At 44.7% G+C, this 25,143-nt stretch overlaps 1 protein-coding gene across 3 annotated transcripts in view; it reads right to left on the bottom strand.

Moving 5' to 3' along the window:
- Positions 1-25,143, bottom strand: part of CTNNAL1 (catenin alpha like 1) — a 52,453-nt gene that overhangs the window by 24,301 nt on the left and 3,009 nt on the right. For all 3 annotated transcript variants that reach the window (XR_009246622.1, XR_009246621.1, XM_012925728.3), the window contains exons 2-6: positions 14,127-14,316; positions 6,960-7,147; positions 4,587-4,706; positions 1,220-1,309; positions 40-210 (exon numbers count right to left, since the gene is read on the bottom strand). Coding sequence is in view for 1 of the 3 variants with exons in the window: in XM_012925728.3 (XP_012781182.2) it covers positions 40-210; positions 1,220-1,309; positions 4,587-4,706; positions 6,960-7,147; positions 14,127-14,316 (759 nt within the window). In the remaining 2 variants the exon portion in view is untranslated. The remainder of the gene's footprint in view (positions 1-39; positions 211-1,219; positions 1,310-4,586; positions 4,707-6,959; positions 7,148-14,126; positions 14,317-25,143) is intronic.

Raw genomic sequence — 25,143 nt, 5'->3', positions numbered from 1 at the left:
AAAACAGAAAAAGTAAACATGTGCTCTCTTTATTCTTACCTTGAATTCTTTAATTCCAGTAAAGACACTGACAGATGAAGGGTCAGTCTCTCCATTTGGCTTACAGTCAGTCACTATTTCAATGACCTTATCCAATGCCACTTTCATGCGGTTAAATACTCCTTCTTTATTTTTATGGGCTGATTCGCAATTGGGGTGCCTCAGACACGTCTTCAAAACAATGGCACGTTTTTATGTTAACATTCAACCCACATTCTAACACACAAAATCTGACAGAGAACATTTCATGCTAATAAAAATGGTTCTTTACCCAAAACTCCTGGGTCCCTGGCTCCCCCAGCTGCCTCTCCTCACTAAAGTGGAAGCAGGGTGAGTAAAAAGCGACAGCAAGGTTAAGTGAAAGACAAAGAGTGCAAAACTACACCTGTAACAACACCACAACAGTCGAACCACATCTGGATGGGGAAACCCTCTCTTCTTTGAAATTAAAACTATTTCAAAATGCTACCTTATTCATGCAAGGACTCAAAAAGGAAGAAGGAAAAGGATCAGAACTGGTTTGTAATGGTGGTTAAAAAAAAAGATATAAATGAAAAACAACTCAAGGGCCAGATGTGAACAGCACCTTCCAAGTGGGCTCTTTGACGTCTGTGTTTGAGGCTTCACTGATTCTGGCATGTAGAAATCATTCTCAGAAGAAAAGACAACTCTAAACAGGCTTCTAAGGAGTTATTTACAAGTCCATTCCTGAATTGTACCAATTTCCTGGCCAACTGCAGTCTGGAAATACAAGCTCTTCATTGATAATTTTGTGCAAAGCAGAAAAATGAATCAGAGGTATGAATTTACAAAATAAACATGCTGAGGGCTGACTTCGTGTTCTACTGGTAACTTAGCAGATCCTGACTCGCCCAGATTTTTCCAGGGCACATGTCCTGGCTCCTCTGTGAGCAGGGAGTAAGTGTGTCAGGTGGGCCTTGATTCAGAGTGCCTGACAGACACAGCGGGCTCTGCTCAGATGCTCAGGCAAGGCAGGCGCTCAGATGCATTTCTGACTGGAGTTGGGGAAGAAAGTTAACACTCTTGTAAACATCAAATGAAATCTGACTCCTCAGGCCTCTCTTCCCAACTAGCAATCTGATCTTTTGGAAAATGTGCAATATGTAACTTAAGATGCAGTTAGTTGAGTTTCCTACTTAAAACACAAGAGGTTTCTTACCTTTGAAGCAGTGAGAAGCATCATTGTACACTTTTCAAGAACTGCCCTAGCTGCTGCCATTTTTGCTTTTTTCTTTTCATCTTTCAAATCCTAGGAATGAAAACAAAAAAAAAAGAAAAAATACTGGGTAGTTGAGGATCAGGAGAATAATCCAATTTCTTGGAAAAGCATTTTCTCAGCAATAATAACACTCAAAAATTCAATGATATTAAGTGAAAAAATGATCAAAATTTGTAAAGTGCCACTGCTTAAATCTAAATACAGTAGTCCCTATCCCTTTATCTGCAAAAACATTAAGTGGAAAATTCTAGAAATAAATCATTCATAAGTTTTGGGTTATGCACCATTCTGAACAGCGTGATGATATTCTGCACTATCCTGACAGGACATGAGCCATCTCTTAGGCCAGTGTAATCTGTGCTGCATACACTGACCACTGGTCACCACAGCATCCCAATGCTTATGCTCGAATGATCCTTATTTTCCTTAATAATGAAATGCACTACTAAGAATACAAGAGCAGCAATGAAAAGGGAAAACACCAAGGCATTAGGACAGACAGATTCAGTCTGCTACTATGTGCATGAGGCAAGGCACAGAGGAAAAAAGCACAGTGTACTTAAGGTTTAGAACAATTTGTGGTTTTGACCCCTCACTGGGGGCCATGGAATGTATCCTTAGTGGATGAGGAGTGCTACTAGACACTAACCCAGTATGAATGAAAGGTGCAGCTGACCTTCAGAAGGAGGCCTGGCCAGGAACTCAGACCCTGACAGAAGTCCCAGCATGGGGCAGAACACATTCTGGTGGTCTGACATTCTCACATCCAAGTGGACACTGTACAGAAGCAACCATTCTATGCCTTGCCTAACTGAAAGTGACTTTATCTTCCTTTACTGCTGCCCCTTGCCGACTCTAATCCACCACTGGCCTCTGTGGTGTTCTCTGAGCACAGCTAATGTCACTTCTGTTTAACTATCCATCTCCCCAAACCACACTAACCTGCAAGCCACACCGAGGTTTCTGTGTCCTCCCTTTACGATTGTATCCCCAAACAGCTGAAGAATATTTCCTTAATAAATGAAACTGGCCCAGGGATGGTACTGCAGCATAGCAGTTAAAGCTGCTCCATTTCCAATCCAGCTCCCTGCTAATGTGCCTAGGAAAAGCACTGGGAGACGGCCCAAGTGCTTGGACCCCTGCTATCCACGTCGGAGACCCAGAAGAACCTCCTGGCTCCTGGTGTCAGTCTGGTCCAGCAACTGGCTGTTGCAGCCATCTAGGAAGTGAACCAGTCAATAGAAAATCTCTGCAATGCTTTCAAAACAATTTTTAAAAATGAAAGAAAAGAAACTGGCCTACAGCCAGAGTATTTTGATCATGTGAACATTGGATATACATTGCATGAAAATGCTCATGAGTATTTTCATCAAACACAAAGATGCCCAAATGGCTGCTAGCAAGTTTCAGAGCCCCTTCTCTGGTGAAATAAATTTTAAAAATACTCAGTCCAAGTGTACAGAAGTTTTAAAATGTTGGCTCATAGCGCTATAAAGATTGGAGAAAACAAAAGTTCTCCAAAGCAAATTCCTAACTACAAATCAAAAGAATGGTGAAAGTGTTGTAGCTTTATCCAGAAAAGGAACTGGTTCGGGAACAAGGATGGCAGCTGTGGAACCTATGAATCACATCGTGAATGCCCAACTGGTCAGAAGACGTTAGATGGCAAGCTGTCACTGTTCTAAATATACAAGCCAGTGATTTTTACAGAAGAAAAAGGGAGGAAGAAGCCAAAAAGAGAGTGAAAAAAAAAAGAGAATGAAAAATCACTTTATTAAAACATGCTGGGGTTGGTGGTGTAGTGCAGCAATTTAAACCACTGCCTGCTATTCTGGCTTCCCATACTGACACTGGCTTATATCCCAGCTGCTCCACTTCTATCCAGTTCCCTGTTAATGTGCCTTGGAAAGCAGTGACAGATGGACTACTGCCACCTATATGGGAGAATCTCATAGAGTTCCAGATTCCTGGTTTGGGCCAGGGGCCATTTGGGGAATGAGCCAGTAAATAGAAGCATTCTCTCTCTCTCTCTCTTTCTCTAACTCTGTCTTTTAAATAAATAAATAAATGGAGGCAGGAGAGGAAGAGAAGAGAGGGAAAAAAAAGGGAGAGGAAGGACAGCAGAGAAAGAGGGGAAGGGGGACTGGCAGAACAGAACAACAGTAAGGTGTCTAAAAAGCCAGCTTCGGAAGTACAGAGCAAGGCCATTGCCCAGCATGCCATCTCCCAGCACCAGATACAACATGAAAGCGCACATCAAAGCTAACAGAAGCGGGCATTGTAGCACAGTGCTTTAAGCTGCTGTTGGCATGGTTGGTATTCCATCTCAGAGCTTGAATCCTGGCCGCTTTGCTTCTGTTCCAGCTTCCTGCTAATGTGCCTGGGAAGAGACAGATGATGTCTTACATACTTGGGTTCCTGCCACCCACATGGGAGACCTGACTGCAGCCTGGCTCAGGCCCAGAAACTGCAGCTATTTGGAGAGTGAACCAGCAAATGGAAGCTCTCTCTCTCGCTCTATCTATCTCTCCCTCCCACCTTCTCTCTCCTTCTCTGTCAATCTGTTTTTAAGTAAATAAATATTTAAAACACACAAAAGAATTGAGAGAGTATCCTTTGTGGCAATACTCAGAAGAATTCCCAAAAACCAGTCAGTTATGACCTACTGAACTTCCTGACAAGATGGACTCAAGCATAAACACCCAAGAAGACAGAACCAGTCATGGGTGTACTAACATGGGCTTCCGCCTCTCTACACTCCGAGCGGGGCAAGGCCTGTGAAGAGCCGCCGTCATGCCACAGCTTCAGAACCACGTGTGACGGAGCTCAGTCTTCCACACAGTGACCCTGGGAAAGGGCATCATCACCCTCGCAGGGCACGTTTCCTCAGATGCGAAACAGTAATGACAGGACTTCTGTCAGAGGGCTGCCCTGAGAGTGAAACCAGATCTCGGAGTTTAAGTCCTTGACCCCCAGACTAGGCAAACTGATCATGGCTGGGGTTATTACTATTCAAGTAACATGATTACTATAACAGAAAAACAAAACAAGGAAAGAATACATACGAAAAACAAGTGTTTGGAGACTGTCTGACCTTGTGTGGTACCTGGGGTGGGAACACACTGAACAAGTGTGCAGAAAGACACAGGGATCCATCTACTTCATCCTGGCTTATTTATGAAATTTTCAAGATCAGAGTCATAGATTTAATAAGCAAAGAAACCAACCTGAACAACTGCAGATGCTGACTCTATCCAAACTAAAAAGTAAACATGTATCTGAGTTTAAAAACACGGTAAATACATACATTTTGCCTATCTCCCGTTAGATGTGCAAACTCCACCATTTCGTTTCCAAATTGACTGAACATCTGAACAAATTCTTGAAAGCTATTCACTTTTTCTAGTCTTTCCATAGTCGCAAGAACCTGCAAAACAGAGAAGATCAAGTTATCAGGTGACAGATAAAAAGAAAGTGACCCAGAAGGCCAAGGCTGAGCACAGAGAGTTGAAAAAAGGGAAATTCTAAGGAGCCAAACAGAAGCAACAGAAGCACTCAGAGAAGCGGAAGTAGACTGAAAAGTTAGAACCATTTAGGGATTCTTTATTTCTTAGAACAGGAGATGGGCCTATCCAAAAGTTAGAATGAAAAAAGAGCCAGAGAAATGGCCACATACACACACAACAAAAGAGATTGTCTATATAACCACATGTGGCAAAGGTGAGAAAGGGCAGGATGACGGATATCAAACCTTCAGAACAGGAAGGGCGGGGAGGGACAATGACCCCCAGAAGCTTTGGGATGCAGAGAGACAGACTCAGAGGCACTCCCAGCAGCTCAGGAAAGCGCAAGAAAGGTCATCTGAAGAGTGAGGAGTAGAAAAGGGAGACGTGGGCTGGGAGAGCAGGATATAAGAGCTGGCTTAGCCAGGGACTGCCAGTGTGGAATAAACTAATCTCCCAGAAGCTCTGGGTGGCCTGGAGCGTGTGGGAGTGTGAATCTGTCACACAGTCAGCAGATGTGTTAGTGTTTACTGGAAATAAAGTAAATAGATGGGATATATATTTTCAAATGTGTTTTCTCCAAAATAACAGTACTGCATTCGTTTTAGTCAGATAGGTTTAAAAAAACACAGACATCCTGTGTTTACTTACTTTTAACGAGGATGTGATGGATATTTGGCAGTGTTCATCTGCCCTGGCAGCTCAGGAAGGCCAAGCCATGGGCATAGATAAGGCACATGGGGCCTCGGCCTTTCACAGACAGAGGGGTTTTCTAGAAAGGTATTCTTCATGCACTGTCTAAACCGCCTCTCCAGTGTCTTTTTCTGTTTGAACTTAGAGTTTCGGATTCTCTCAACACTCATTAAGCTCTTTCATCCTCCAGATCTACTGGGACAAAGTATTCCCCAGCTGACTGCCCTCCCCTGGCCTGAGGGCCAGAGCCAGAGAAGGAAGGATGGCACATGCCCCGGGTTCCCGGATGATCATGAAGCATTGTCTGAGACACCAGAAGAGTTTACAATCATTTTATTCTGTTCTTTTAAATGCAGAGCAACAGAGAAAGGGAGAATCAGAGAAGAGATCATCCATCTGTTGCTTCACTTCCCAATGCGAACACCAACCCAGAGTGGGCCAGGTCAAAGCAGCTAAGAGCCAAGAATTCCATTCACATCTCCTTGGTGGGTAGCAGAAACTCAAGCACCTAGCCACCAGGGGCTGCCTCCCACGAGCATTAGCAGGAAGCCAACACACAAGCAGAGGAGCCAGGACTCAAACAGGCATTCTGAGACAGCACGCAGATATCCCAAGAGATGGGATTAGGTTTAGCCCTGTTGTACCACAATGCCCACCCCTAAATTCATTCTCTAAATTTAATAATTATTCAGCAGCAATGTTTAGGGACTGTGTGCACAGAATATAACTGGGAAGCAGATTATTTATCTTAAGCTTCTATAATGTTACTCCCTGACTTAAGAAAGAATACACTTGGAAAGAATTCAGTACTTTCATCAGACATTAATAAGGGGCTTGGCTTTTCCTTCCAAACGTTCCACACATTTAAAGCATTACTGGGGCTGGTTAGGGTGCCGTGAGTTAAGCAGGTGCTCGCAAGGCCAGCATCTCCTGTTACTGTGCTAGTTTGAGTCTCAATTGCTCCACTTCTGATACAGCCTAGGAAGACAGCACAATGGTCCGTGGAGCTGAGTCTGTCATCCATGTGGGCGACCATCATGGAGTTTCTGGCTCCTGATTTGGTCCTTGCCCAGTTGTGGCTATTACAATCTTGAGGGGCAAACAAACAGATGGAAGAATCGTCTTTCACTGTTATGTATTTCTTCCACTCTCTAGCTATATAGCTTTCAAACAAATTAAGTAAATCTTTAAAGTGTGAAGCTTTCTGTTAAAAAAAAAACATTAAATATAAAGCTTTTACCAATAAGCCTCAACAAGTTGATGATTTTCAGACAAGAAACATTATTTGCATCCAAAACTTTGGGCCCAGTAAACACATCATTTAGAAATTAAAAGTATGCAGGAAACACTAGTTTTAAATTGCAGTCATTTAGAACTATAAACAATTAGAAAAGACAACCATTGACAAACTACCTGCCAATTAGTCAAATATTCCTGAACAACTCTGAAAGACAAAGGTGGAGCAACGCCAGAAAGGTAAGTACCTTATTTCTTGATGTTATTATCTGTTTAATAACTACTCGGTCTGCCAGCAACAAAACCTTTGTTACCGAAGAAAGAAGTAACCTTGCAGCTTTTATCACTCCTGCTTTGTCTGTAAAAATTGTGATCTGGCCACCAGGTTCTGGATGATTCGAGCTCGTTAGGTCTGTAAGTGCAGCGATTGTTTCTCCTAAGAGAAAGGAGAAGGGGAGGTTAAACCGAGGGTAAGACACGACAGAACTAAAATCCAAACCTCCCTCTAACCTTTAAGGCAATGTGCTGCACGGAGAGAAGCTCAGCTTTGGAGTCTTGCTTCAGCAACAGGAAACAATCTTGCCTTGATGATCACAGCCATTATCCCAGGATAATGGCTTTATTATTGTTTTTGTTTTTCTAGATTTGTTTTATTTATTTGAAAAGAGAAGGAGATAAGAAGAAATCTTCCATCTGTTGATTCACTCTCCAAAGGGCCGCAATGGTTACGGCTGGGCCAGATCCAGTCAGGAGCTTCATCTGGGTTTCCCACATGGGTGCAGCGGCCCAAGGACTTGGGTCATCTTCAATTGCTTTCCCAGATGCATGAACAAAGAGCTAGATCAGAAGTGAAACAGCCAGGAACCAGTGACCATATGGGATGCTGGCATCACAGGAGGCAGCTTCACTGGTTACACAACATCAGCCCCAGAAAGCTTTCTAATGACAAAAATAATAGCACACTTGAGAATGTGGCAAATTTTTGTCTTTGTCCTGTTTGATAAATTATCACAAATTATTGTTTCCAATGGTATGATCAACTATACAAGTTAAAGCCTTCTGTTCTCAAGTCATTACAAGTCCGAGGGGGTCACAAAAACAATGAACCTAAAACTAACTAGGAGTCGGTACCAGGACTGGGAGGAGACAGGGCCAGGGGAAGGTAGGAAGGGGTTATCACCAATCACCACAACCTGAAGGGGCTTGTGTTTTTAGGGACATCCAAGGACAGCCAAGGACATGTAAGGACAGTCATTTTAAGACATGTAAGACAAGGCATTAGGTCCCAAAGGACGACCTCTGCAGTGAGAAGGAGGCTTAGAAAGAGCTGTGGGCAAAGGAAAACACCAAGCTGTGTGTATACTGGTCAGCCTGGATGCTGCACGGGGAAAGTAAAGGCGACAAAGTTGCGCTCCTGAGAAGGCCTGGCACAGGCTGCCCCTCGGCAGCGCTGTGCTTGCTATTTTCACTTCTTCTGACGCCTGGCACCAGTGGATTCCACTGCTCTTAAATGATTCTCATCTTCACTGTCTCAAGGTCAAGTTTTCTTTTGAGTATATCAAGGACACAACAGTGAAAGAACACTGATACTGTGGAGCCTTATATGAAAATACCTCTATAAACTCCACTCTACAGATGAGAATCCTGAGGCTTGAAAAGTTTAACAGCACAGGATCACAGTTATAGCACAATGCCACATTACCAGCACTGAGACAGCTGAGATTGAAATCCACACAGCCCAACTCTAATGCTGTGATTTTTTTTTTACCACTACTTTGTATTACATCCCTTGAATCTATGCTAAATTGTCCAGAGAAGAATATGATCAGGATGGGCTAGCAGGAAAGGAACCTTCCAGAAGCAACTTAAGTCTTAATTTGTACATAATATTAGAAAAAAACAAAAACAAAAACAGAAAGAGACCTTTCATATGTTACAACTCCAGGAAGCACCATTTCCACTTAAAAAAAAAAATGTACTGATTTTTGTTGGAAAACCAGATATATAGAGAGGAGGAAGACAGAGAGGAAGATCTTCTGTCCGATGATTCACTCCCCAAGTGCTTATAATTGTCAGAGCTACACGAACTGATCCGAAGCCAGGAGTCAGGAGCTTCTTCCAGGTCTCCCATGTGACACCTGTAGGGTCCCAAGGCCTTGAGCTGTCCTCAGCTCTTGACTGCTCTCCCAGGTAACAAGCAGGGAGCTGGATAGGAAGCAGGGCGGCTGGGACACAAACTGGCACTCATATGGATCCTGTCATGTTCAAAGTGAGGACTTCAGCCACTAGGCTACCATGCTGAATCCTCTATTTCCACTCTTGAGCTGGGAAATGGCAACCCTGACAGCTGGTGGCTTCCAAGACCTCCATGAGTGCAGCTGCCTGTAACTGCAGTATTCATGGGGAACCCACAGCCTACCAGAGCACGCCAGAGTGGTACAGCCTCGTCTTTCACCCTACGCTGAGCACAGTGACAGGCCACAAAACCAGCAAAGAGTCTCCCACTGAATGAGCCTATTCTGGCTTTAATCAAGATTATTATGACACAACAAGATGAAGAACATCCCAACATTCGCTGTTGAATTGTCCGTTGTACTATGTAATGTCTGTTTTGAGTGCCCACAGCATAATTTTAGTGCCAGGAAAAAAGTCTCTCTCCTCTTACAAGCTGGTTTGTTTCCTTCTGACAAACAATGAGAATTACATAACCCGTTGTTTCCCACACTTTTGTCTTTCCCTCCAGGAAGTATAAAGATACATACTTGGCTAAAATAGTCAGGTTTGCCAAAGTATCTGGTATGTTTATTTTTATCTCCTATTTTAATGGGTTTATTTAATATGTCTTTTAATGTAAGCCGTTACAAGTCTTTTTTGAAAACAGAACTGCAAATTATAAATAGAAAAAGCCTGTGTCCCCTGCTTCCCGCATAAAAGCTGTTCCAATGACTGCCAGAACTGCTAGCAACCCAGGTCAGCCCAGAGTTCTCCCTTTCCTTGAGTCAACAACCCAGTTCCATCTATCCAACCATCTTAATGAGTATTTTCTGTATTTATCCTGCTCTTTATAGTCCTGCCTTGGTTTAGGTGGTTTTACTGGAAAAGCTTCCACAATATCTGTGCCTATAACATCAACCCACTTTCAACCTGCCCTCACTCATGCATTTTCTCTGTACTATCAGAAAGATGTCTAATACAAAACAGTAGCTCTTTCTTCGGGCTTAAACTCGTCAATGTCTTTCCACTGCCTACACAGTAACACCTAAGTCATTCACGTAACACACATGATTGTGTATGATCTGGTCGGCTCCCTCCATATTTACTCAGCCTTATCACATCTGCTTCCTTCCCCTTGACAACCAAAGCACCTGCCCCTCTGTCACGGGTTGTCCACTGCAGGAAATGGCACCATCATTTACGCAGTTATCTGCGTATGTCCCAGAGCTATCTGCTATTCTTCTTACTGTTACATCCCCACCCAAACCATTAGCAAACCCATCTTGACAATATATCCAAATGTAACTATTTTCCATCACCTCAGAAACTATGATCTAGTCTACATAACCCTGACTACCATCTACAACACCACATCCACCCCCATGGTTCTCATTATACCCTCCTACCCCATTAAATCCATCCTCTGAGCAGGAGCCCAGTCATCTTTCTAAAATACAAATGAAATTCCCGAGTGTCCTGCACACATTCTCCCACTAGCTTTCCAATACAGTTAGAACATATATACAAGCCTCTACTGCTGCCTAAAAGCAAAACTTGTTCTCACTCTTGTCCTTGCCTGGTATACCCTTTCCCCAGGTATTCACATAGTGGGATCTTCATTCCATTGGCAGGCTCTGCTCTAATATTCCTTCTTTGAACTCATATCTAAGTCATTCTCAAAGAGGGGCCATTCTAGTCTCCCCAAGTAACAGGCAACAGTGTTCAGACACATTTTTGGTCGTCTACTGGCATCTAATAGGTCAACACTAAGCCTACAATGCTAAGCCTACAATACACAAGAAAGTTCCATTGACAAAGAATTATCCTGGGCCCGGCACGATAGCGTAGTGGTTAAAGTCCTCTCCTTGCATGTGCCAGGATCCCATATGGTTGCCGGTTCTAATCCCGGCAGCCCTGCTTCCCAACCAGCTCCCTGTTTGTGGACCCTGCACTCATGTGGGAGACCTGGAAGAGTTTCTGGCTCCTGGCTTCGGATTGGTTCAGCTCCAGTCGTTGCGCTCACTTGGGGAGTGTACCATCAGATGGAAGATCTTCCTCTCTGTCTCTCCTCTCGCTGTACATCTGCCTTTCCAATAAAAAGCCAGGCTGGGCTGATTATTCCTACTGGTGCAAACAAAATTAGAGTGGGTGAGGGTTGTTTGGGCTTAGCCGCAGCATCAGCTGGCAGAAGCTGGCACTGGGGGCTAATTCTGTCAAGTTAAACCACAGAACCACCTGGAGAGTGCATAATCTGGGAGTGGGAATGGCCTGGGAGGGAAATTGTGGGCTCCTCCCTCTAGGGTTACCGCTCCCACAGGAGGGCACGAAAACTAGGACAGGGGCTGGGGTGGCTAGACAGAGAAACACCCAACAACATCCATGAGGGCTGGATAGTTACGTTGGTTAGATGGAACTAGGCTTTAATACCGATTGACATATATGAGAGCCGAATGGGGTGTGGGACAGACTGGACTAGTCTGCTACACATACTAGCAAACTAGGGTAGGGGGTGGTCCTGGTGGGAGTTATTGTAGGCCGCTCCAACTAGGCTGCAGCTCCCACTGGTTTATGTGAGGGCCGAGTGTGTGCTGGGCAGAACCAGGCTGGACTGCAACAACTATTGTTTCCAGTGGAAGACAGGGCTGAAAACAGAACCAACCCAGCAATTGCAACCACCAGATGATCGTGGCGATGGGCTGTGCCGCACCCTGCACTTGCTATAACATACAAGAATTTGATCTGAGAACACCTCAAAGTCTCTTTGGGGATCCCCCCAATTGAACTGCTGGACTCAAAACTTTAACCTTGAAAAGACAGAGGACAGAGCAAGTCAATCAACCATCTCAGCTATATGTTGGCAGTGAAATACTGGGCAAACGGAGACTCTATGATGGACTATGTCAATCAGTGGATTCTTCAACGACCTCATCGTGCTTGGAGTGGCGAGATCGGCAGCAATTCATAACTGCTGAACTATCAAAACCACTTGAGCAAGACCCTCGGAGCATTCCCCACATCAGGGACCTGGGGTGGGTGAGAGACTGGGTGGAGCTTCTCCCTTAAAATCCCCCGCTACCTCAGATACATGAAGGAAACAATCAATATGGAAATGATAGTCTTACCCACTTTTCTGTAGCCCTTGCACCTTTTTACCCTAATTAACTATGTAAAGATTGCAAATAATATAATAAAAAATGGAGAAATAAATAAATAAATCTTAAAAAAAGAAAAAAGAATTATCCTATGCTAGGCCCGGCATAGTAGTCTAGCAGCTAAGGTCCTCGCCTAGAACATCCCAGGGATACCCATATGGGCACCAGTTCTAATCCCGGTGGCCCTGCTTCCCATCCAGCTCCCTGCTTGTGGCCTGGGAGTGCCGTCGAGGACGGTCCAAAGCCTTGGGATCCTGGACCTGTGTGGGAGACACCCAAGAGGCTCCTGGCTCCTGGCTTCGGATCGGTGCAGCACTGGCCATTGCAGTCACTTGGGGAGTGAATCATTGGATGGAAAATCTTTCGTCTCTCCTGCTCTCTGTATATCTGACTTTGCAATAAAAATAAATAAATCTCTTTTTTTAAACTTTTTTTATTATTAAATTTATTCATTAATTACTAAATAAATCTTTTAAAAAAACTATCTTATGCCAAATGTCAACAGCATCAAAGTTGAGAAACCCTATCCTCTCTAAAATAGCACCCAGTGGATCTCCAGTTGGCTTGCTTTTTTTCATGACAACAGTAATTGCCTGACTTCACATACTTATTTATTCATTGCTTCTGGTTATCTCTATCACTGGAATGTAAATTTCTTGAAGACAGATTTGTACATGACTCCATCTCACAGCCTAAAATGCCTACCTCATATCTAGCCATCAGTAGCCATTTATTGAAAGAATAAATAGATTAATGACACATCAATAAGTCATGTGTAGTCCTCAGAATACCTCAGGATTCTAGGTCATTAGGTGTAGAGAGCTGTAAAACAAGTGAAGTTTGGGCCCCGCGGCGTGGCCTAGCGGCTAAAGTCCTCGCCTTAAATGCCCCGGGATCCCATATGGGCGCCGGTTCTAAACCCGGCAGCTCCACTTCCATTCCAGCTCCCTGCTTGTGACCTGGGAAAGCAGTCGAGGAAGGCCCAAAGCTTTGGGACCCAGCACCCACGTGGGAGACCCGAAAAAGGTTCCAGGTTCCCAGCTTAAAATCGGCGTGGCTTCGGATCGGCACAGCACCGGCCATTGTGCTCACTTGGGGAGTGAATCATCGGATGGAAGATCTTCCTCTCTGTCTCTCCTCTCTGTATATCTGACTTTGTAATAAAAATAAATAAATTAAAAAAAAAACAAGTGAAGTTTGACGTCACTAAGATTTGTTTGCTGTAGCATTTTATTTTCATTTCCTACATGGTAGGATATAAACTATTTGAGGGTAAAGTCCACGTCTCACATATCCCTGCAGTCCTCACATCTCAAAGATTGTTAGAGAGGATGGCAGACCACTATTCTGACCAGTGCAAGGGTATCTGTTTCAGACCCAGGACACAAAGTGCAATTGGCCTGGATGCTAATCCAGGCCCTTCTTGTCCTAGGCATCCACATCGAGGGTTAAAACACAATACCCGTCTTTCCAATAGAACAAAAATTTGTTAGCATATTCTAGCAATTAAAAATTATATGGAGGATATGGCATCTCATTGGGGCCTGCAGAGGACATCTGGTACCAGAGCAGAGAAGGAGAACAGAACAAATTGGACAACAACCCCAGCTAAACAATGACAGCAAAAATCTGGGCAAATGAAAACTGTAAGGTCAATTGTGTCAAGCCAACGGACATTGGGAGGGATTCCCCATCCTTGGACTGGCAAGATCAACAGCATTTCAGAACTACCGAACTCACCTGGGCAGAACCCTTGGAGCATGTGCCATATTGGGACCCTGGGTTGATATCAGGTGGCCATTCCCCATCCCTGAATACTGGGGCAGTTGGGAGGTTGGATATGGCTTCTTCCCATACCTACCTCCTACCCCCAGAAACATTTAGAAGAAATATAAAACTTGGAAACAATGACCATACCCACTTTTCCCTAGCCCTCAATCTTTCCTACTCTGATCAGCTATGTAAACATCATCAAAAATGAAAATTAAAAATTAAATATATATATATATATATATATATGAATAAGCTTCAACAGCAACACCCACATACCTGCTTGCTTAGCTTCAACACAAGCAATATTTATCTCTTCTTTCAAATCCCGGTTTTCATTGGCTATAGCTTCCCCTACTTTGACGAATCTTCCAACTGCCAAGTTCACGGCTTGTCCGACCCGTTGAATTGCTTGCAGAGTTTTATCAGACTTTTTGGTATTATCTTTATGATTAATAAGCGTAGTGATCTAGAAACAGAGGATAAAAACAACTTGCTTAAACACCTGAATCTTTTTTCCAAATGTGTGTCACAGAAGCTAAGAAAAGTAAAACCAGAATACTGGTCTACCCCAATAAAATAAACTGCTAGTTTAAGATGTTCCCATCAGAGACACACAGCACAACAAAGTATCCCACATTCTTTCTGCCTCAAGACAGTTTCCATTAGTTACAACTGTAAGTTCACCCAAGGGTAGTTTTCTGCGACATGACCCACAGCTCCATAGGCCTTATAGATTCCTCAGCAAACCTTAAACGCCGGAGAAAACCAGGCGTGGGCAGATGGTGACCCACCCAGTAACAACAGGAGCCCCAGTTTCCTCGGCTCTCTCTTGACCGGCTCTGAGAGTAGCCACAGCATCTTCTTTCTCTGGCTTTCCACTCCAACACCACCAGGGTGAACAAAAACAGTCCTTGTGCCACATTTACTGAATTAATCACATACTTCAAAATGGCCAGTATAATCCGTGTCTTCAATTTCTCTTTTTGGGCTGCACCAGACTCAACGTAAACCAAGTACTTGCTTCCAGGACCTAACAAGTTCAGCTCATTGAAACAAACATAAATCTTCAAACGTCCTAGAAAAGTGGTGTATGAAGTATGCTGACCTACAAAAATAGCTACTAAAGAATGCGGCATAAAGTGATGACTCAGGTCATTGAGGCCCTGCCACCCATGGGGGAGACTTGGTTTGGATTCCTAGCTCCTGGATGTGGTCTGGCCCACACATTACATGCATTTAAGGAGTAAACCAGCACATAGGGGTTTGTCTCTCTCATTCTCTTTCTCTCTCTGCCTTTTAAATACATAAAAGCAAAATGAACTTAGAATACAATGTTTAAAAGAAGCTTCAAGGTAAAGCACAATGAGCAAGAGAACAAGTATAAAACCAGGGATGAGAAGATGGGATGGACGAGGGCCTGCCATTAAAGCTGGGAAATGCAGCAAGGAATCCTTTTTATTTAGTGGATTACAGGAAGACAACGGACAGGTTCTTTTTAAGCAGCCAAGTGCTCTTGTAGTGGTTTTACGAATTTACAAATGTTTCCATATATATCCCTTTAAGAGCTGGAGGCTTGTTTCTCTTGGTGTGGGCTGTGGTTACTCTTTCACTTCTAATCAACAAGAACACAATAGAAACAACGGAGTGCTCCAAAGGTAAGCCTCAGAACTCAGGTATCACCCCCTCTCTCTCTGGGATCAAGTACAACTGCCATGTCTTGGGGAGTACTTGCTATGGTTTGAATGTAGTCAGTGTCTCCACCACAAATTTCGAGTAGAAATTTGATTTACAGTGTAACAAAGTTGAAAGGTGGTGATTAAGTCATTGACAGGTATTAATGCCTTTCCAATGGGACTGAAGAGTAGACTGTAGTAAAGTCAATCCACTCATTTTCTGCCTCTCCCTCATGCACTCACCTGCCCTTCCAACTACCTCCATGTCATGACACACCACAAGACCATCACCAGACCTGGTCGCACAACCTTGGACTTCTCAAGCCTCCCAAATCACAAGTCAAACAAAATTCCTTTTGTAATACATTAACCCATCCCTGGTGTTCTGGTCCAACAATAGAAAACAAACTTAAGACAACACTCAGGCAGTACTACAGAGAGCCTCTCATGGCAAGAAATGGCTGCCTCAGGCTGGGTGCCACAGCCCAGCGGCTAAAGTCCTTGCCTTGTATGTACCAGGATCCCTTTTGAGCGCTGGTTTGTGTCCCAGCTGCTCCACTTCCCTTCCAGCTCCCTGCTTGTTGCCTGGAAAAGCAGTGGAGGATGACCCAGTGCTTTGGGGCCCTGTACCCACATTGAGTGACAGGAACTTGCTTTCCCAGGCATATTGGCAGGGAGGTGAACTGGCAGTGGAGCAACCAGGACTCAAAAGCAGCATCCATATGAGATGTTAGTATTACAGGTAGCCACTTTACTCACTAAGCCACAGTGCTGGTCCCCACCCCAAATTCTTGACCCGAAGTGTCTGGTGGTTTAGGGCAACAAATCTGGAATAATTTATTCTGCATTAATAGATAGCTAATACAGATTGTAGTACCAGGTCTGCAGTGATGCCATAACTTAAAATGTGGCAGTGAGTTTGAAACAAGGCAATGGAGGGTCTTTGGTCTTTAAGTAAAAGAATGTCAAAAAAACACACAGACATTTCCTGACCTCTAAGAAAGCTTAGATTGGGGTTGCTAGAGAAAATAGCTGAACATGAGTACTTCACAAAGAACAGAAGCTTATTGTTTACATTTCTGAAGGTTTGGCAATCCAAGATCAAGGTGTCAGCAGAATCGGGGTCAATAAGGGTCCATTCTTCATGAATGGCACATTCTATATCTTCTCATGACAAAAGACAAAAGGAGGTCTCTCAAGGCAAAAGTATTGGGAGCCAGCATGGCTCCCTGAGATGCCAGCATCATATACGGGTGCCAGTTCCTGTCCTGACTGCTCCACTTCTGATTCAGCTCCCTGTGAATGGCCTGGGGAAAAGAGCAAAAGATGCACTCCTGCCACCCTGGTCTTCCGCAGGAGACTAGAAGAAGCTTCTGCTTTTGGCCTAACCCAGCCCAGGCCAATATAGCCATCTGGGGAGTGAACCAGTGGATGCAAGATAGCTCGCTCACTGTGTGTGTGTGTATATATATGTGTGCACGTGCATGTGTGTGCCTTCCCTCCTTTCTCTGTACCTCCTTCAAATAAATAAATAAATCTTTTTTTTTAAAGAAAATATAAAAGTATTAATCTTCTTTAGGAAGACTCCACCATGACCTAATCACCTAAGAGCCCTCTCCCCACCTCTCATCCTCTAAATACCATAGCTGTGGGGATAAGCTCCAAGTTGAGGAGCCATCAACATTGAGACCGTAACAGAAGCTATAGTGAAAGCTGATCAGAAAAATCTTGGCAGGCATTGATAAAAAGTCACCCTCCATGATGTGGAAAGGAGTGTCTTTGAATGTCAAGATTTCAGGGCAGATTTTGAAGGTGCTACCTGGTTTCTTTGTATTGCTTGTGGTAAAATGGACGAAAGGAGAGAAAAGTTAAAGAAAGACTTTTAAGTAAAAACAAACCAGAACATGCTTAGCTTTGAAAACCCCTTGTTTCTCCAGATGACTCACAGGCAAAATATAAAACACAGGACACTGTCAAGACATCAAGATCTAAAGATGATGCTTGGGGGGGGGTGTGACTATAAAATCTGAATGTTAGGATCTCTGAAAGATCCAAGATGGAGCTTCAGCCAATGAGTCAATTAAAAGTAGATTTCCTGAGAAGCCAGAAGGTTTGTCTCACAGCAGTCCCCACAGAAGTACAGAAGATCAAGACTTTATCTTGGGTATGGCTGTGTCTTTTTTTTTTTTTTTAAGATTTATTTGATTTTTACTGACAAGTCAGATTTACAGAGAGAAGGAAAGACAGATCTTCTGCCCACTGATTCAGTCCCCAAGTGACTGCAACTGCCAGAGTTGAGTTGATCCAAAGCCAGGAGTCAGGATCCTCTTCCACATCTCCCATGCGGGTACAGGGTTCCAAAGCTTTGGGCCATCCTCCACCATTCTCCCAAGTCACAAACAGGGAGAGGAAGGGAAGCGGAGTAGCCAGGACATGAACCGATGTCCATGGGATCCTAACGCATGCAAGGTGAGGATTTAGCCACTAGGCCACTGTACCAGGCTCAGGTATGGCTTTGTCTTCAGGCTTAAGTCCAATATGATTCAAAGGAGACCAACAAAATTAGCATAATTATACATACAGAAATACCACCTGCTTACACTGAAAGAGACAGATCAAAACACAATGAAAGGAAGCTTCTAAACCCCAAGCTTTAGGCACCTCAGTGAGAAAACTATGCAGCAACAATCATGGGAAACCTTCCCAAAATGGGTGACCCACAGGGTGGCACCAAGAGCCATGGAGAATCATTCCCAGAACTTCATTCAAGCAGCCAATCCGTCCCCAGGTGGATTTAGGATGCTACAAAGCAGAGGAATAAATCTCCCCTATTTTTGCACAGAAGTGATAGCAGTTATCCTATCCTTCCATTTTCTAGTTTCATGGGCAAAACCATTCAAGTTATCCTATATGCTATTCTATAGCTAAACAGAGTTACACCTCAGGAATTCCTACAAACAGAAGCCCCCATCAGGGCCTGATTTAGGAGCCATCATCCTGGGATTCCAGGTGAAGTAACTTTGGTGAGGATCAGGAATTGGTTTTCAGGTGGGAAAAAAGTAAACAGCGTGTGGCCAGAGGTCAGGAATGTGGTAGTTCTAAAGGAAGTGCACAGTCTTTGCTAACTCTCCCTTCAAGAGAGCAAGTCTTGCCCTCCTCTCTTTGAGTGCAGGCTCAACTTAAGCACTTGCTTTTCACTAACAGAATGAAGTGGAAATGACAGGGTGCTGCCACTTCCGATGGAAAGTCCCTTGTCAGAGACCGAAGCTGCTGGCGCCATGATCTTGGAATACCCAGCCTCTAGCACTGTGAGAAGCGTTTGAAATATTTTTATTACTGTGGCTCAGATTAAGATAATTGTATTTATCAACTCCTTTACCTACATACTGTTATCAATTTTCAATAATAAGGAAAAGATCACACAATTGGGCTAAAGTGCCAAGTACTGTTCAGTTCCCAAACACACTTCATGCTTTCACCACGAGTATCCTCCCCAGTGCATAATTAGGTGTGGCTGTCTTCCTCTTATTTGAAGCAGTGCGGAAAATGTTCATTCCAAATACAGACAGCTAGGTCTTTAAATTTGGCACTGAGAGGCCCTGAGTCAGTTTCTAAATTTCCTTACTAAAGGGTCTACTTAGATCCTAAAATTGTTTTCAAAGATTTTTTTTTTAAAGATTTATTGAGTTCATTACAAAGTCAGATATACAGAGAGGAGGAGAGACACAGAGGAAGATCTTCCCTCTGATGATTCACTCCCCAAGTGAGCCGCAATGGCCGGTGCTGCGCCAATCCGAAGCCGGGAACCAGGAACCTCCTCCAGGTCTCCCACGTGGGTGCAGGGTCTCAAGGCTTTGGGCCGTCCTCAACTGCTTACCCAGGCCACAAGCAGGGAGTTGGATGGGAAGTGGAGCCGCTGGGACCAGAACTGGCGCCCATATGGGACCCCCAGGCATTCAAGACGAGGACCCCAGCCGCTAGGCCACGCCGCCGAGCCCCAGTTTTCAAAGTTTTTTTTTTTTTTTTTTTTTTTTTTAATTACAGCCAGATATACACAGAGGAGGAGAGAGAGAGAGGAAGATCTTCCATCCGATGATTCACTCCCCAAGTGAGCCGCAACGGGCCGATGCGAGCCAATCCGATGCCAGGAACCTGGAACCTTCTTCCAGGTCTCCCACACGGGTGCAGTGTCCCAATGCACTGGGCCGTCCTCAACTGCTTTCCCAGGCCACAAGCAGGGAGCTGGATGGGAAGTGGAGCTGCCAGGATTAGAACGGGCGTCCATATGGGATCCCGGGGCTTTCAAGGCGAGGACTTTAGCCGCTAGGCCACGCCCCCGGGCCCAGTTTTCAAAGATTTTTAAAGGGAGGTGGTTCAAAAGTTATATGTATGTGCTGATTACTTAAAAAAAAAAAAATTTAAAAAGGGAGTGGGAATTTGACAAAACAGTTAAGATACTGTTTGACATGTCCCCATCCCCTATCAGAGGGCCCAGGTCCAAGCGCCAGCTCCACTTCAGTCTTTAAGCAATGGTCAATGCACACGCTGGACGCAGCAGGTAACAGCCCAAGTACTTGAGTCCCTGCCACCTACATGGCAGACCTGGATTGAGATCCTGGCTTCTAAATTTGGACTGACTTAGCCCTGGCTATTATGAGCATTCCAGGGCTGAACCAACAACAAAGAAAAGCTCTCCCGCTCTATCTCTCCTTGACTGTCAAATAAATAATAATAAATGAATACACATTTTTTAAAAAATTAAAGTGAAACATACTGGAAGAACTCAGGAAATAAAAATCAGAAGTGGACATTGTGATGTAGCACGTTAAGCTGCTGTTTGGAACACCGATGGAGCTGGTTAGAGTCCCAACTCTTCCACTTCTAATCCAGCTTCCTGCTAATGCATGCTGGGAGGCAACAGGTGATGGCTCCACTGCCTAGAGTGCCATCACTCACACAGCAGACACAGGTTCCTGGCTCCAGTCAGGGACCAGCCAACACGCCCTCTACATATGAATTCACAATACTTACAATTCTAGTATCTAACAGATGTACCCATTTTACACATGGAGAACTGAAATGTAAAAAGGTTAAGAATGTGCTCAGGAAGTTGCCGGTACCTTTCAGCACTACCAACCTCCCTCTCCTCCCAGAACTGGATCAATGATCAAGCAAGGGAAGGTCAGCTAGTGGCAATGTTTTGTCGAGTGTGATGTGCCCTATACTATGAGCTGTAACTCTACACAAAAATAGGAGTCATATGAGATGGAGAGTTACAGACAACTCTAGAGACTGGAGGATGCCTGCAGCGAAGAGGGCAGAGCAGGAATCCCATGGAGGAAGAAACAAGTTCTAAGGTACTGCAGAACTCTGTCATGGCGTGCAGAACTAGGGCTCACCTGATGCCTTCCAGCAATGGGCATCAGGAAGTACAGACCACCACAGAATGTATCCTCTTAGCTCAGAGCAGGGACTCCTGCCTCCCCTTGCCATGGGTTTGAATTCTGCTCCACTGTACGACCACAAGGTAAGTGACCTAATCTCTTTGTGACTGCTCTATCTGTAAAGATTAGCAATAATGGGGCCCAGTACAGTGGCTTAGCGGCTAACATCCCCACCTTGCAAGCACCAGGATCTCATAAGGAAGCTGGTTCTAATCGTGGCAGCCCCGCTTCCCATCCAGTTCTCTGTGTATGGCCTGGGAAAGCAGTTGAGGATGGTCCAAAGCCTTGGAACCCTGCACCCTCATGGGAGACCCAGAAGAGGCTCCTGGCTCCTGGCTTCAGATGGGCTCAGCTCTGGCCATTTGGGCCACTTCGGGAGAGAATCAGTGGACAGAAGAGCTTCCTTTCTGTCTCTCCTCTTCCCTGTATGTCTGACTTTCCAATAAAAAGAAAATAAATAAATCTTTTTAAAAACAGGGCATAATTACAGCACTTATGCCATAAGGTTATTGTGGGAGAAAATAGGTGAGTAAATGCAAAACACCACACTTGAAATAGCAAGCACCACATAATTGTTACAGTTGTTACACTAGTTAGATTTCTACACTCTTTGCTCTTGCCTTGTGTTTGTGATTTTGTTTTCCTATTCTCTACAGTAATTAGCAGTAAACCTCTGGCAGGCCGAGCACAGTACCCTAGCGGCTAAAGTCCTTGCCTTGCATGCACTGGAACCCCTTATGGATGCTGGTTCTAATCCCGGCGGTTCTGTTTCCCCCCCAGCTCCCTGCCTGTGTCCTGGGAAAGCAGCCAAGGATGGCCCAAAGCCTTGGGACCCTGTACCCGCATGTGGGAAACCTGTAAGAAGTTTGTGGCTCCTGGCTTTGTTTCAACCGTTGTGGCTGCTTGGGGAGTGAACCAGTGGATGGAAGATCGTCCTCTCTGTCTCTCCTTGCCTCTGTAAATCTGATTTTCCAAAAAAATCAATAAATCTTGGGCCCTGCGGCGTGGCCTAGCGGCTAAAGTCCTCGCCTTGAATGCCCCGGGATCCCATATGGACGCCGGTTCTAATCCCGGCAGCTCCACTTCCCATCCAGCTCCCTGCTTGTGGCCTGGGAAAGCAGTCGAGGATGGCCCAAAGCCTTGGGACCCTGCACCCGTGTGGGAGAGTACTCTTGAAGCCAGCCTAGGACAGAGAAATTAATCTTCTGCCTTAATTCATCGGTAATATCTCTGAATTTATAAGAGGCTCCTGGCTTTGGATTGGCTTAGCTCCCAGCGTTGACAGTGGTTGGGAGTGAACCAAGCAGACAGATCTTTCTGTCTCTCCTCTTTGTGTATCCGCCTTTACAACAAAAGTAAATTTAAATAAACCTTTTTTAAAAAATCAGCTGTTTCCCTGCTTGTGGCCTGGGAAAGCAGTTGAGGGCCGCCCAACGCATTGGGACACTGTACCCGTGTGGGAGACCCGGAAGAGGTTCCAGGTTCCCGGCATCAGATCGGCGCACACTGGCCCGTTGCGGCTCACTTGGGGAGTGAAACATCGGATGGAAGATCTTCCTCTCTGTCTCTCCTCCTCTCTGTATATCTGGCTTTCCAATAATAAAAAAAAAAATCTTTAAAAAAATAAATAAATAAAATAAAATAAATCAGCTGTAGACACAATATGGAAGTAAACACGCCAATCACCATAACATGTTTTCCAAAAGGCAGAAAGTGCATCAGTCACAAACCATTTCACTGGTTAAGTGTTATGTTGCTTATGTGCAATTAAACACCCACCCAAACATACACACACACACACCAATAGACACAGATCAATTAAGGGCAGAGAAGGGCATTAACTACTACCTTCATCCTTAGCCTAGGACAATGTAGAGAAATGACAAAATGTAAAGGGTGTGGGCCCGGCGCAATACTGTAATGGTTAAGGTCCTTGCTTTGAACACGCTGGGATCCCATATGGGTGCCGGTTCTAAGTCCAGCAGCTCCACTTTCCATCCAGCTCCCTGCTTGTGGCCTGGGAAAGCAGTCGAGGACAGCCCAAAGACTTGGGACCCTACACCTGCATGGGAGACCTGGAGGAAGCTCCTGTCTCCTGGCTTCAAATCGGTGCAGCACCAGCCGTTGCAGCCACTTGGGGAGTGAATCATCGGACAGAAGATCTTCCTGTCTGTCTCTTGCTCTCTGTACATCTGCCTTTCCAATAAAATAAATCTTTAAAAAAAAAATGTAAATGGTGTGAAGGGAAGGAAATCCATCCTAGACAGGCAAAGACTAGTAGGCCGGAATCACATTCCACACCAGGGTGGAGCCCCGGGCAGACAGCCCCCTTTTCTTCCCGGGATAAAAGCCTCCAGAGACTGCGAGTGGGTGTGGACCAGAGGAGTAAAGCTACTGAGGGAGAGGAGGGATGCTGTCTACAAATGAGCTCAGTTCTCAGCCCGGATCTTTTCAAAATAACATCTGAACTATAAAACATATCCCATGTGAGGATATATGACATGTTTAAGGAAGTGAAGACGTATACACCATCATCAAGCTTAAGAGACCAACGCCAGAGGCTCTCACAGCCCTGTGCCCTGTCTGGAGCGCTTCCCGCCCTCATCCAAGAAGAAGCCACCGCCCTGCCCTCACTGTTACTACTGCACATATTATATAGCCCTAAATGAGACCTGGCTTAGTTGTGTCTTGTTTTAAACCTTTTTTTGCTCAACATTATGGTTTTGAAGTTTGTCCATACTGATCATTATAGCTGTGACTCAATCACTTCACTGATAGATACTATCTCATTGTATAAATACAGCACAATTGGCTCAGAGAACCTACTGCTAGATGTTAGAGTAATTTCCAGTGTGGTGCCATCAGAAGTTAAAATGCTGTCCACATTCCAACCCATTTCCTCTAGTGCACGTGCAGGGTCTAATCTAGGGGTACAGACTCACGAGTAGATTTGCCGAGCTTCAGGTAACACCTCCCTCAACTTTAACAGATTCCATCACACTGCTTTCTTTCTTTTTTTTTTTTTAAAGATTTATTCATTTTTTATTACAGCCAGATATACACAGAGAGGAGAGACAGAGAGGAAGATCTTCCATCCGATGATTCACTCCCCAAGTGAGCCGCAACGGGCCGATGCGAGCCGATCCGAAGCCGGGAACCTGGAACCTCTTCCGGGTCTCCCACACGGGTGCAGGGTCCCAATGCATTGGGCCGTCCTCAACTACTTTGCCCGGCCACAAGCAGGGAGCTGGATGGGAAGTGGAGCTGCCAGGATTAGAACCGGCGTCCATATGGGATCCCGGGGCTTTCAAGGTGAAGACTTTAGCCGTTAGGCCACGCCGCGGGGCCCCATCACACTGCTTTCTAAAATGGTTGTCCTAGTCACATGTCTACCATCTCACATCCATCACTAACATCTCTCATTGTGGTTTTACCTTACACTTAGCTCATTAATACTGAAGTTGAACATCTTTTCACTTATCTTTTAGCCACCTGTTTCATCTTTTCCAAGATGATCAGAGAGAGAGAGACATGGTCCATGTGCTGACCCACTCCCCAGAAGACCACAAAAGGCCAGGGTTGTCCAGGCCAAAGGGGCCAGGAGCTCCACCCAGTTCTCCTACACGAGACGCACCCTTGCTTCTCCACCATGCCAGCCCCCATAACAGGTAAAGCAGTTGTGCACAACACTAGCCACCCATATAGCTGATGGTTCGTGTCCTGGATACTCCACTTCTGATCCAGCTCCCTGGTGATGCCTGGGAAAGCAACAGAAGATGGCCCACGTGCTTGGTCCACTCCTGTGAGAGACCTGCATGGAGCTCCTGACTTGGCCTGCTCCAGTACCAGCTGTTGTAGACATCTGGGCAGTGAATGAGTAGATTGATCTCTCTGTCCCTTCCGCTCTCTCTGTAACTCCTCCAAATAAACAAATCTTAAATTTGAAAAAACTATATGAAATAAATAAATAAATAAAACTATACAATGCTCATCTTAATTCTTCTCAAACTTCTTTCTCCAGGGTATCATTTATGACTTATCCTGGCTTCTCTGACATTCTGGAGAGCTTATTACTGATGGTGCTCATTTGATACCTGGCATGAGTTATTCTATACATGTTCTATCTATCAACAAGAACACAAGCCCATCAAAGGGCAACAACTGGTGACCATAAAA

The sequence above is a fragment of the Ochotona princeps genome, chromosome 14, assembly GCF_030435755.1.
Source record: "Ochotona princeps isolate mOchPri1 chromosome 14, mOchPri1.hap1, whole genome shotgun sequence".
Taxonomy (NCBI): Eukaryota; Metazoa; Chordata; class Mammalia; order Lagomorpha; family Ochotonidae; genus Ochotona; species Ochotona princeps.
Note: the sequence above shows the minus strand (reverse complement) of the source record. Positions and strands in the feature narration are given on the sequence as shown.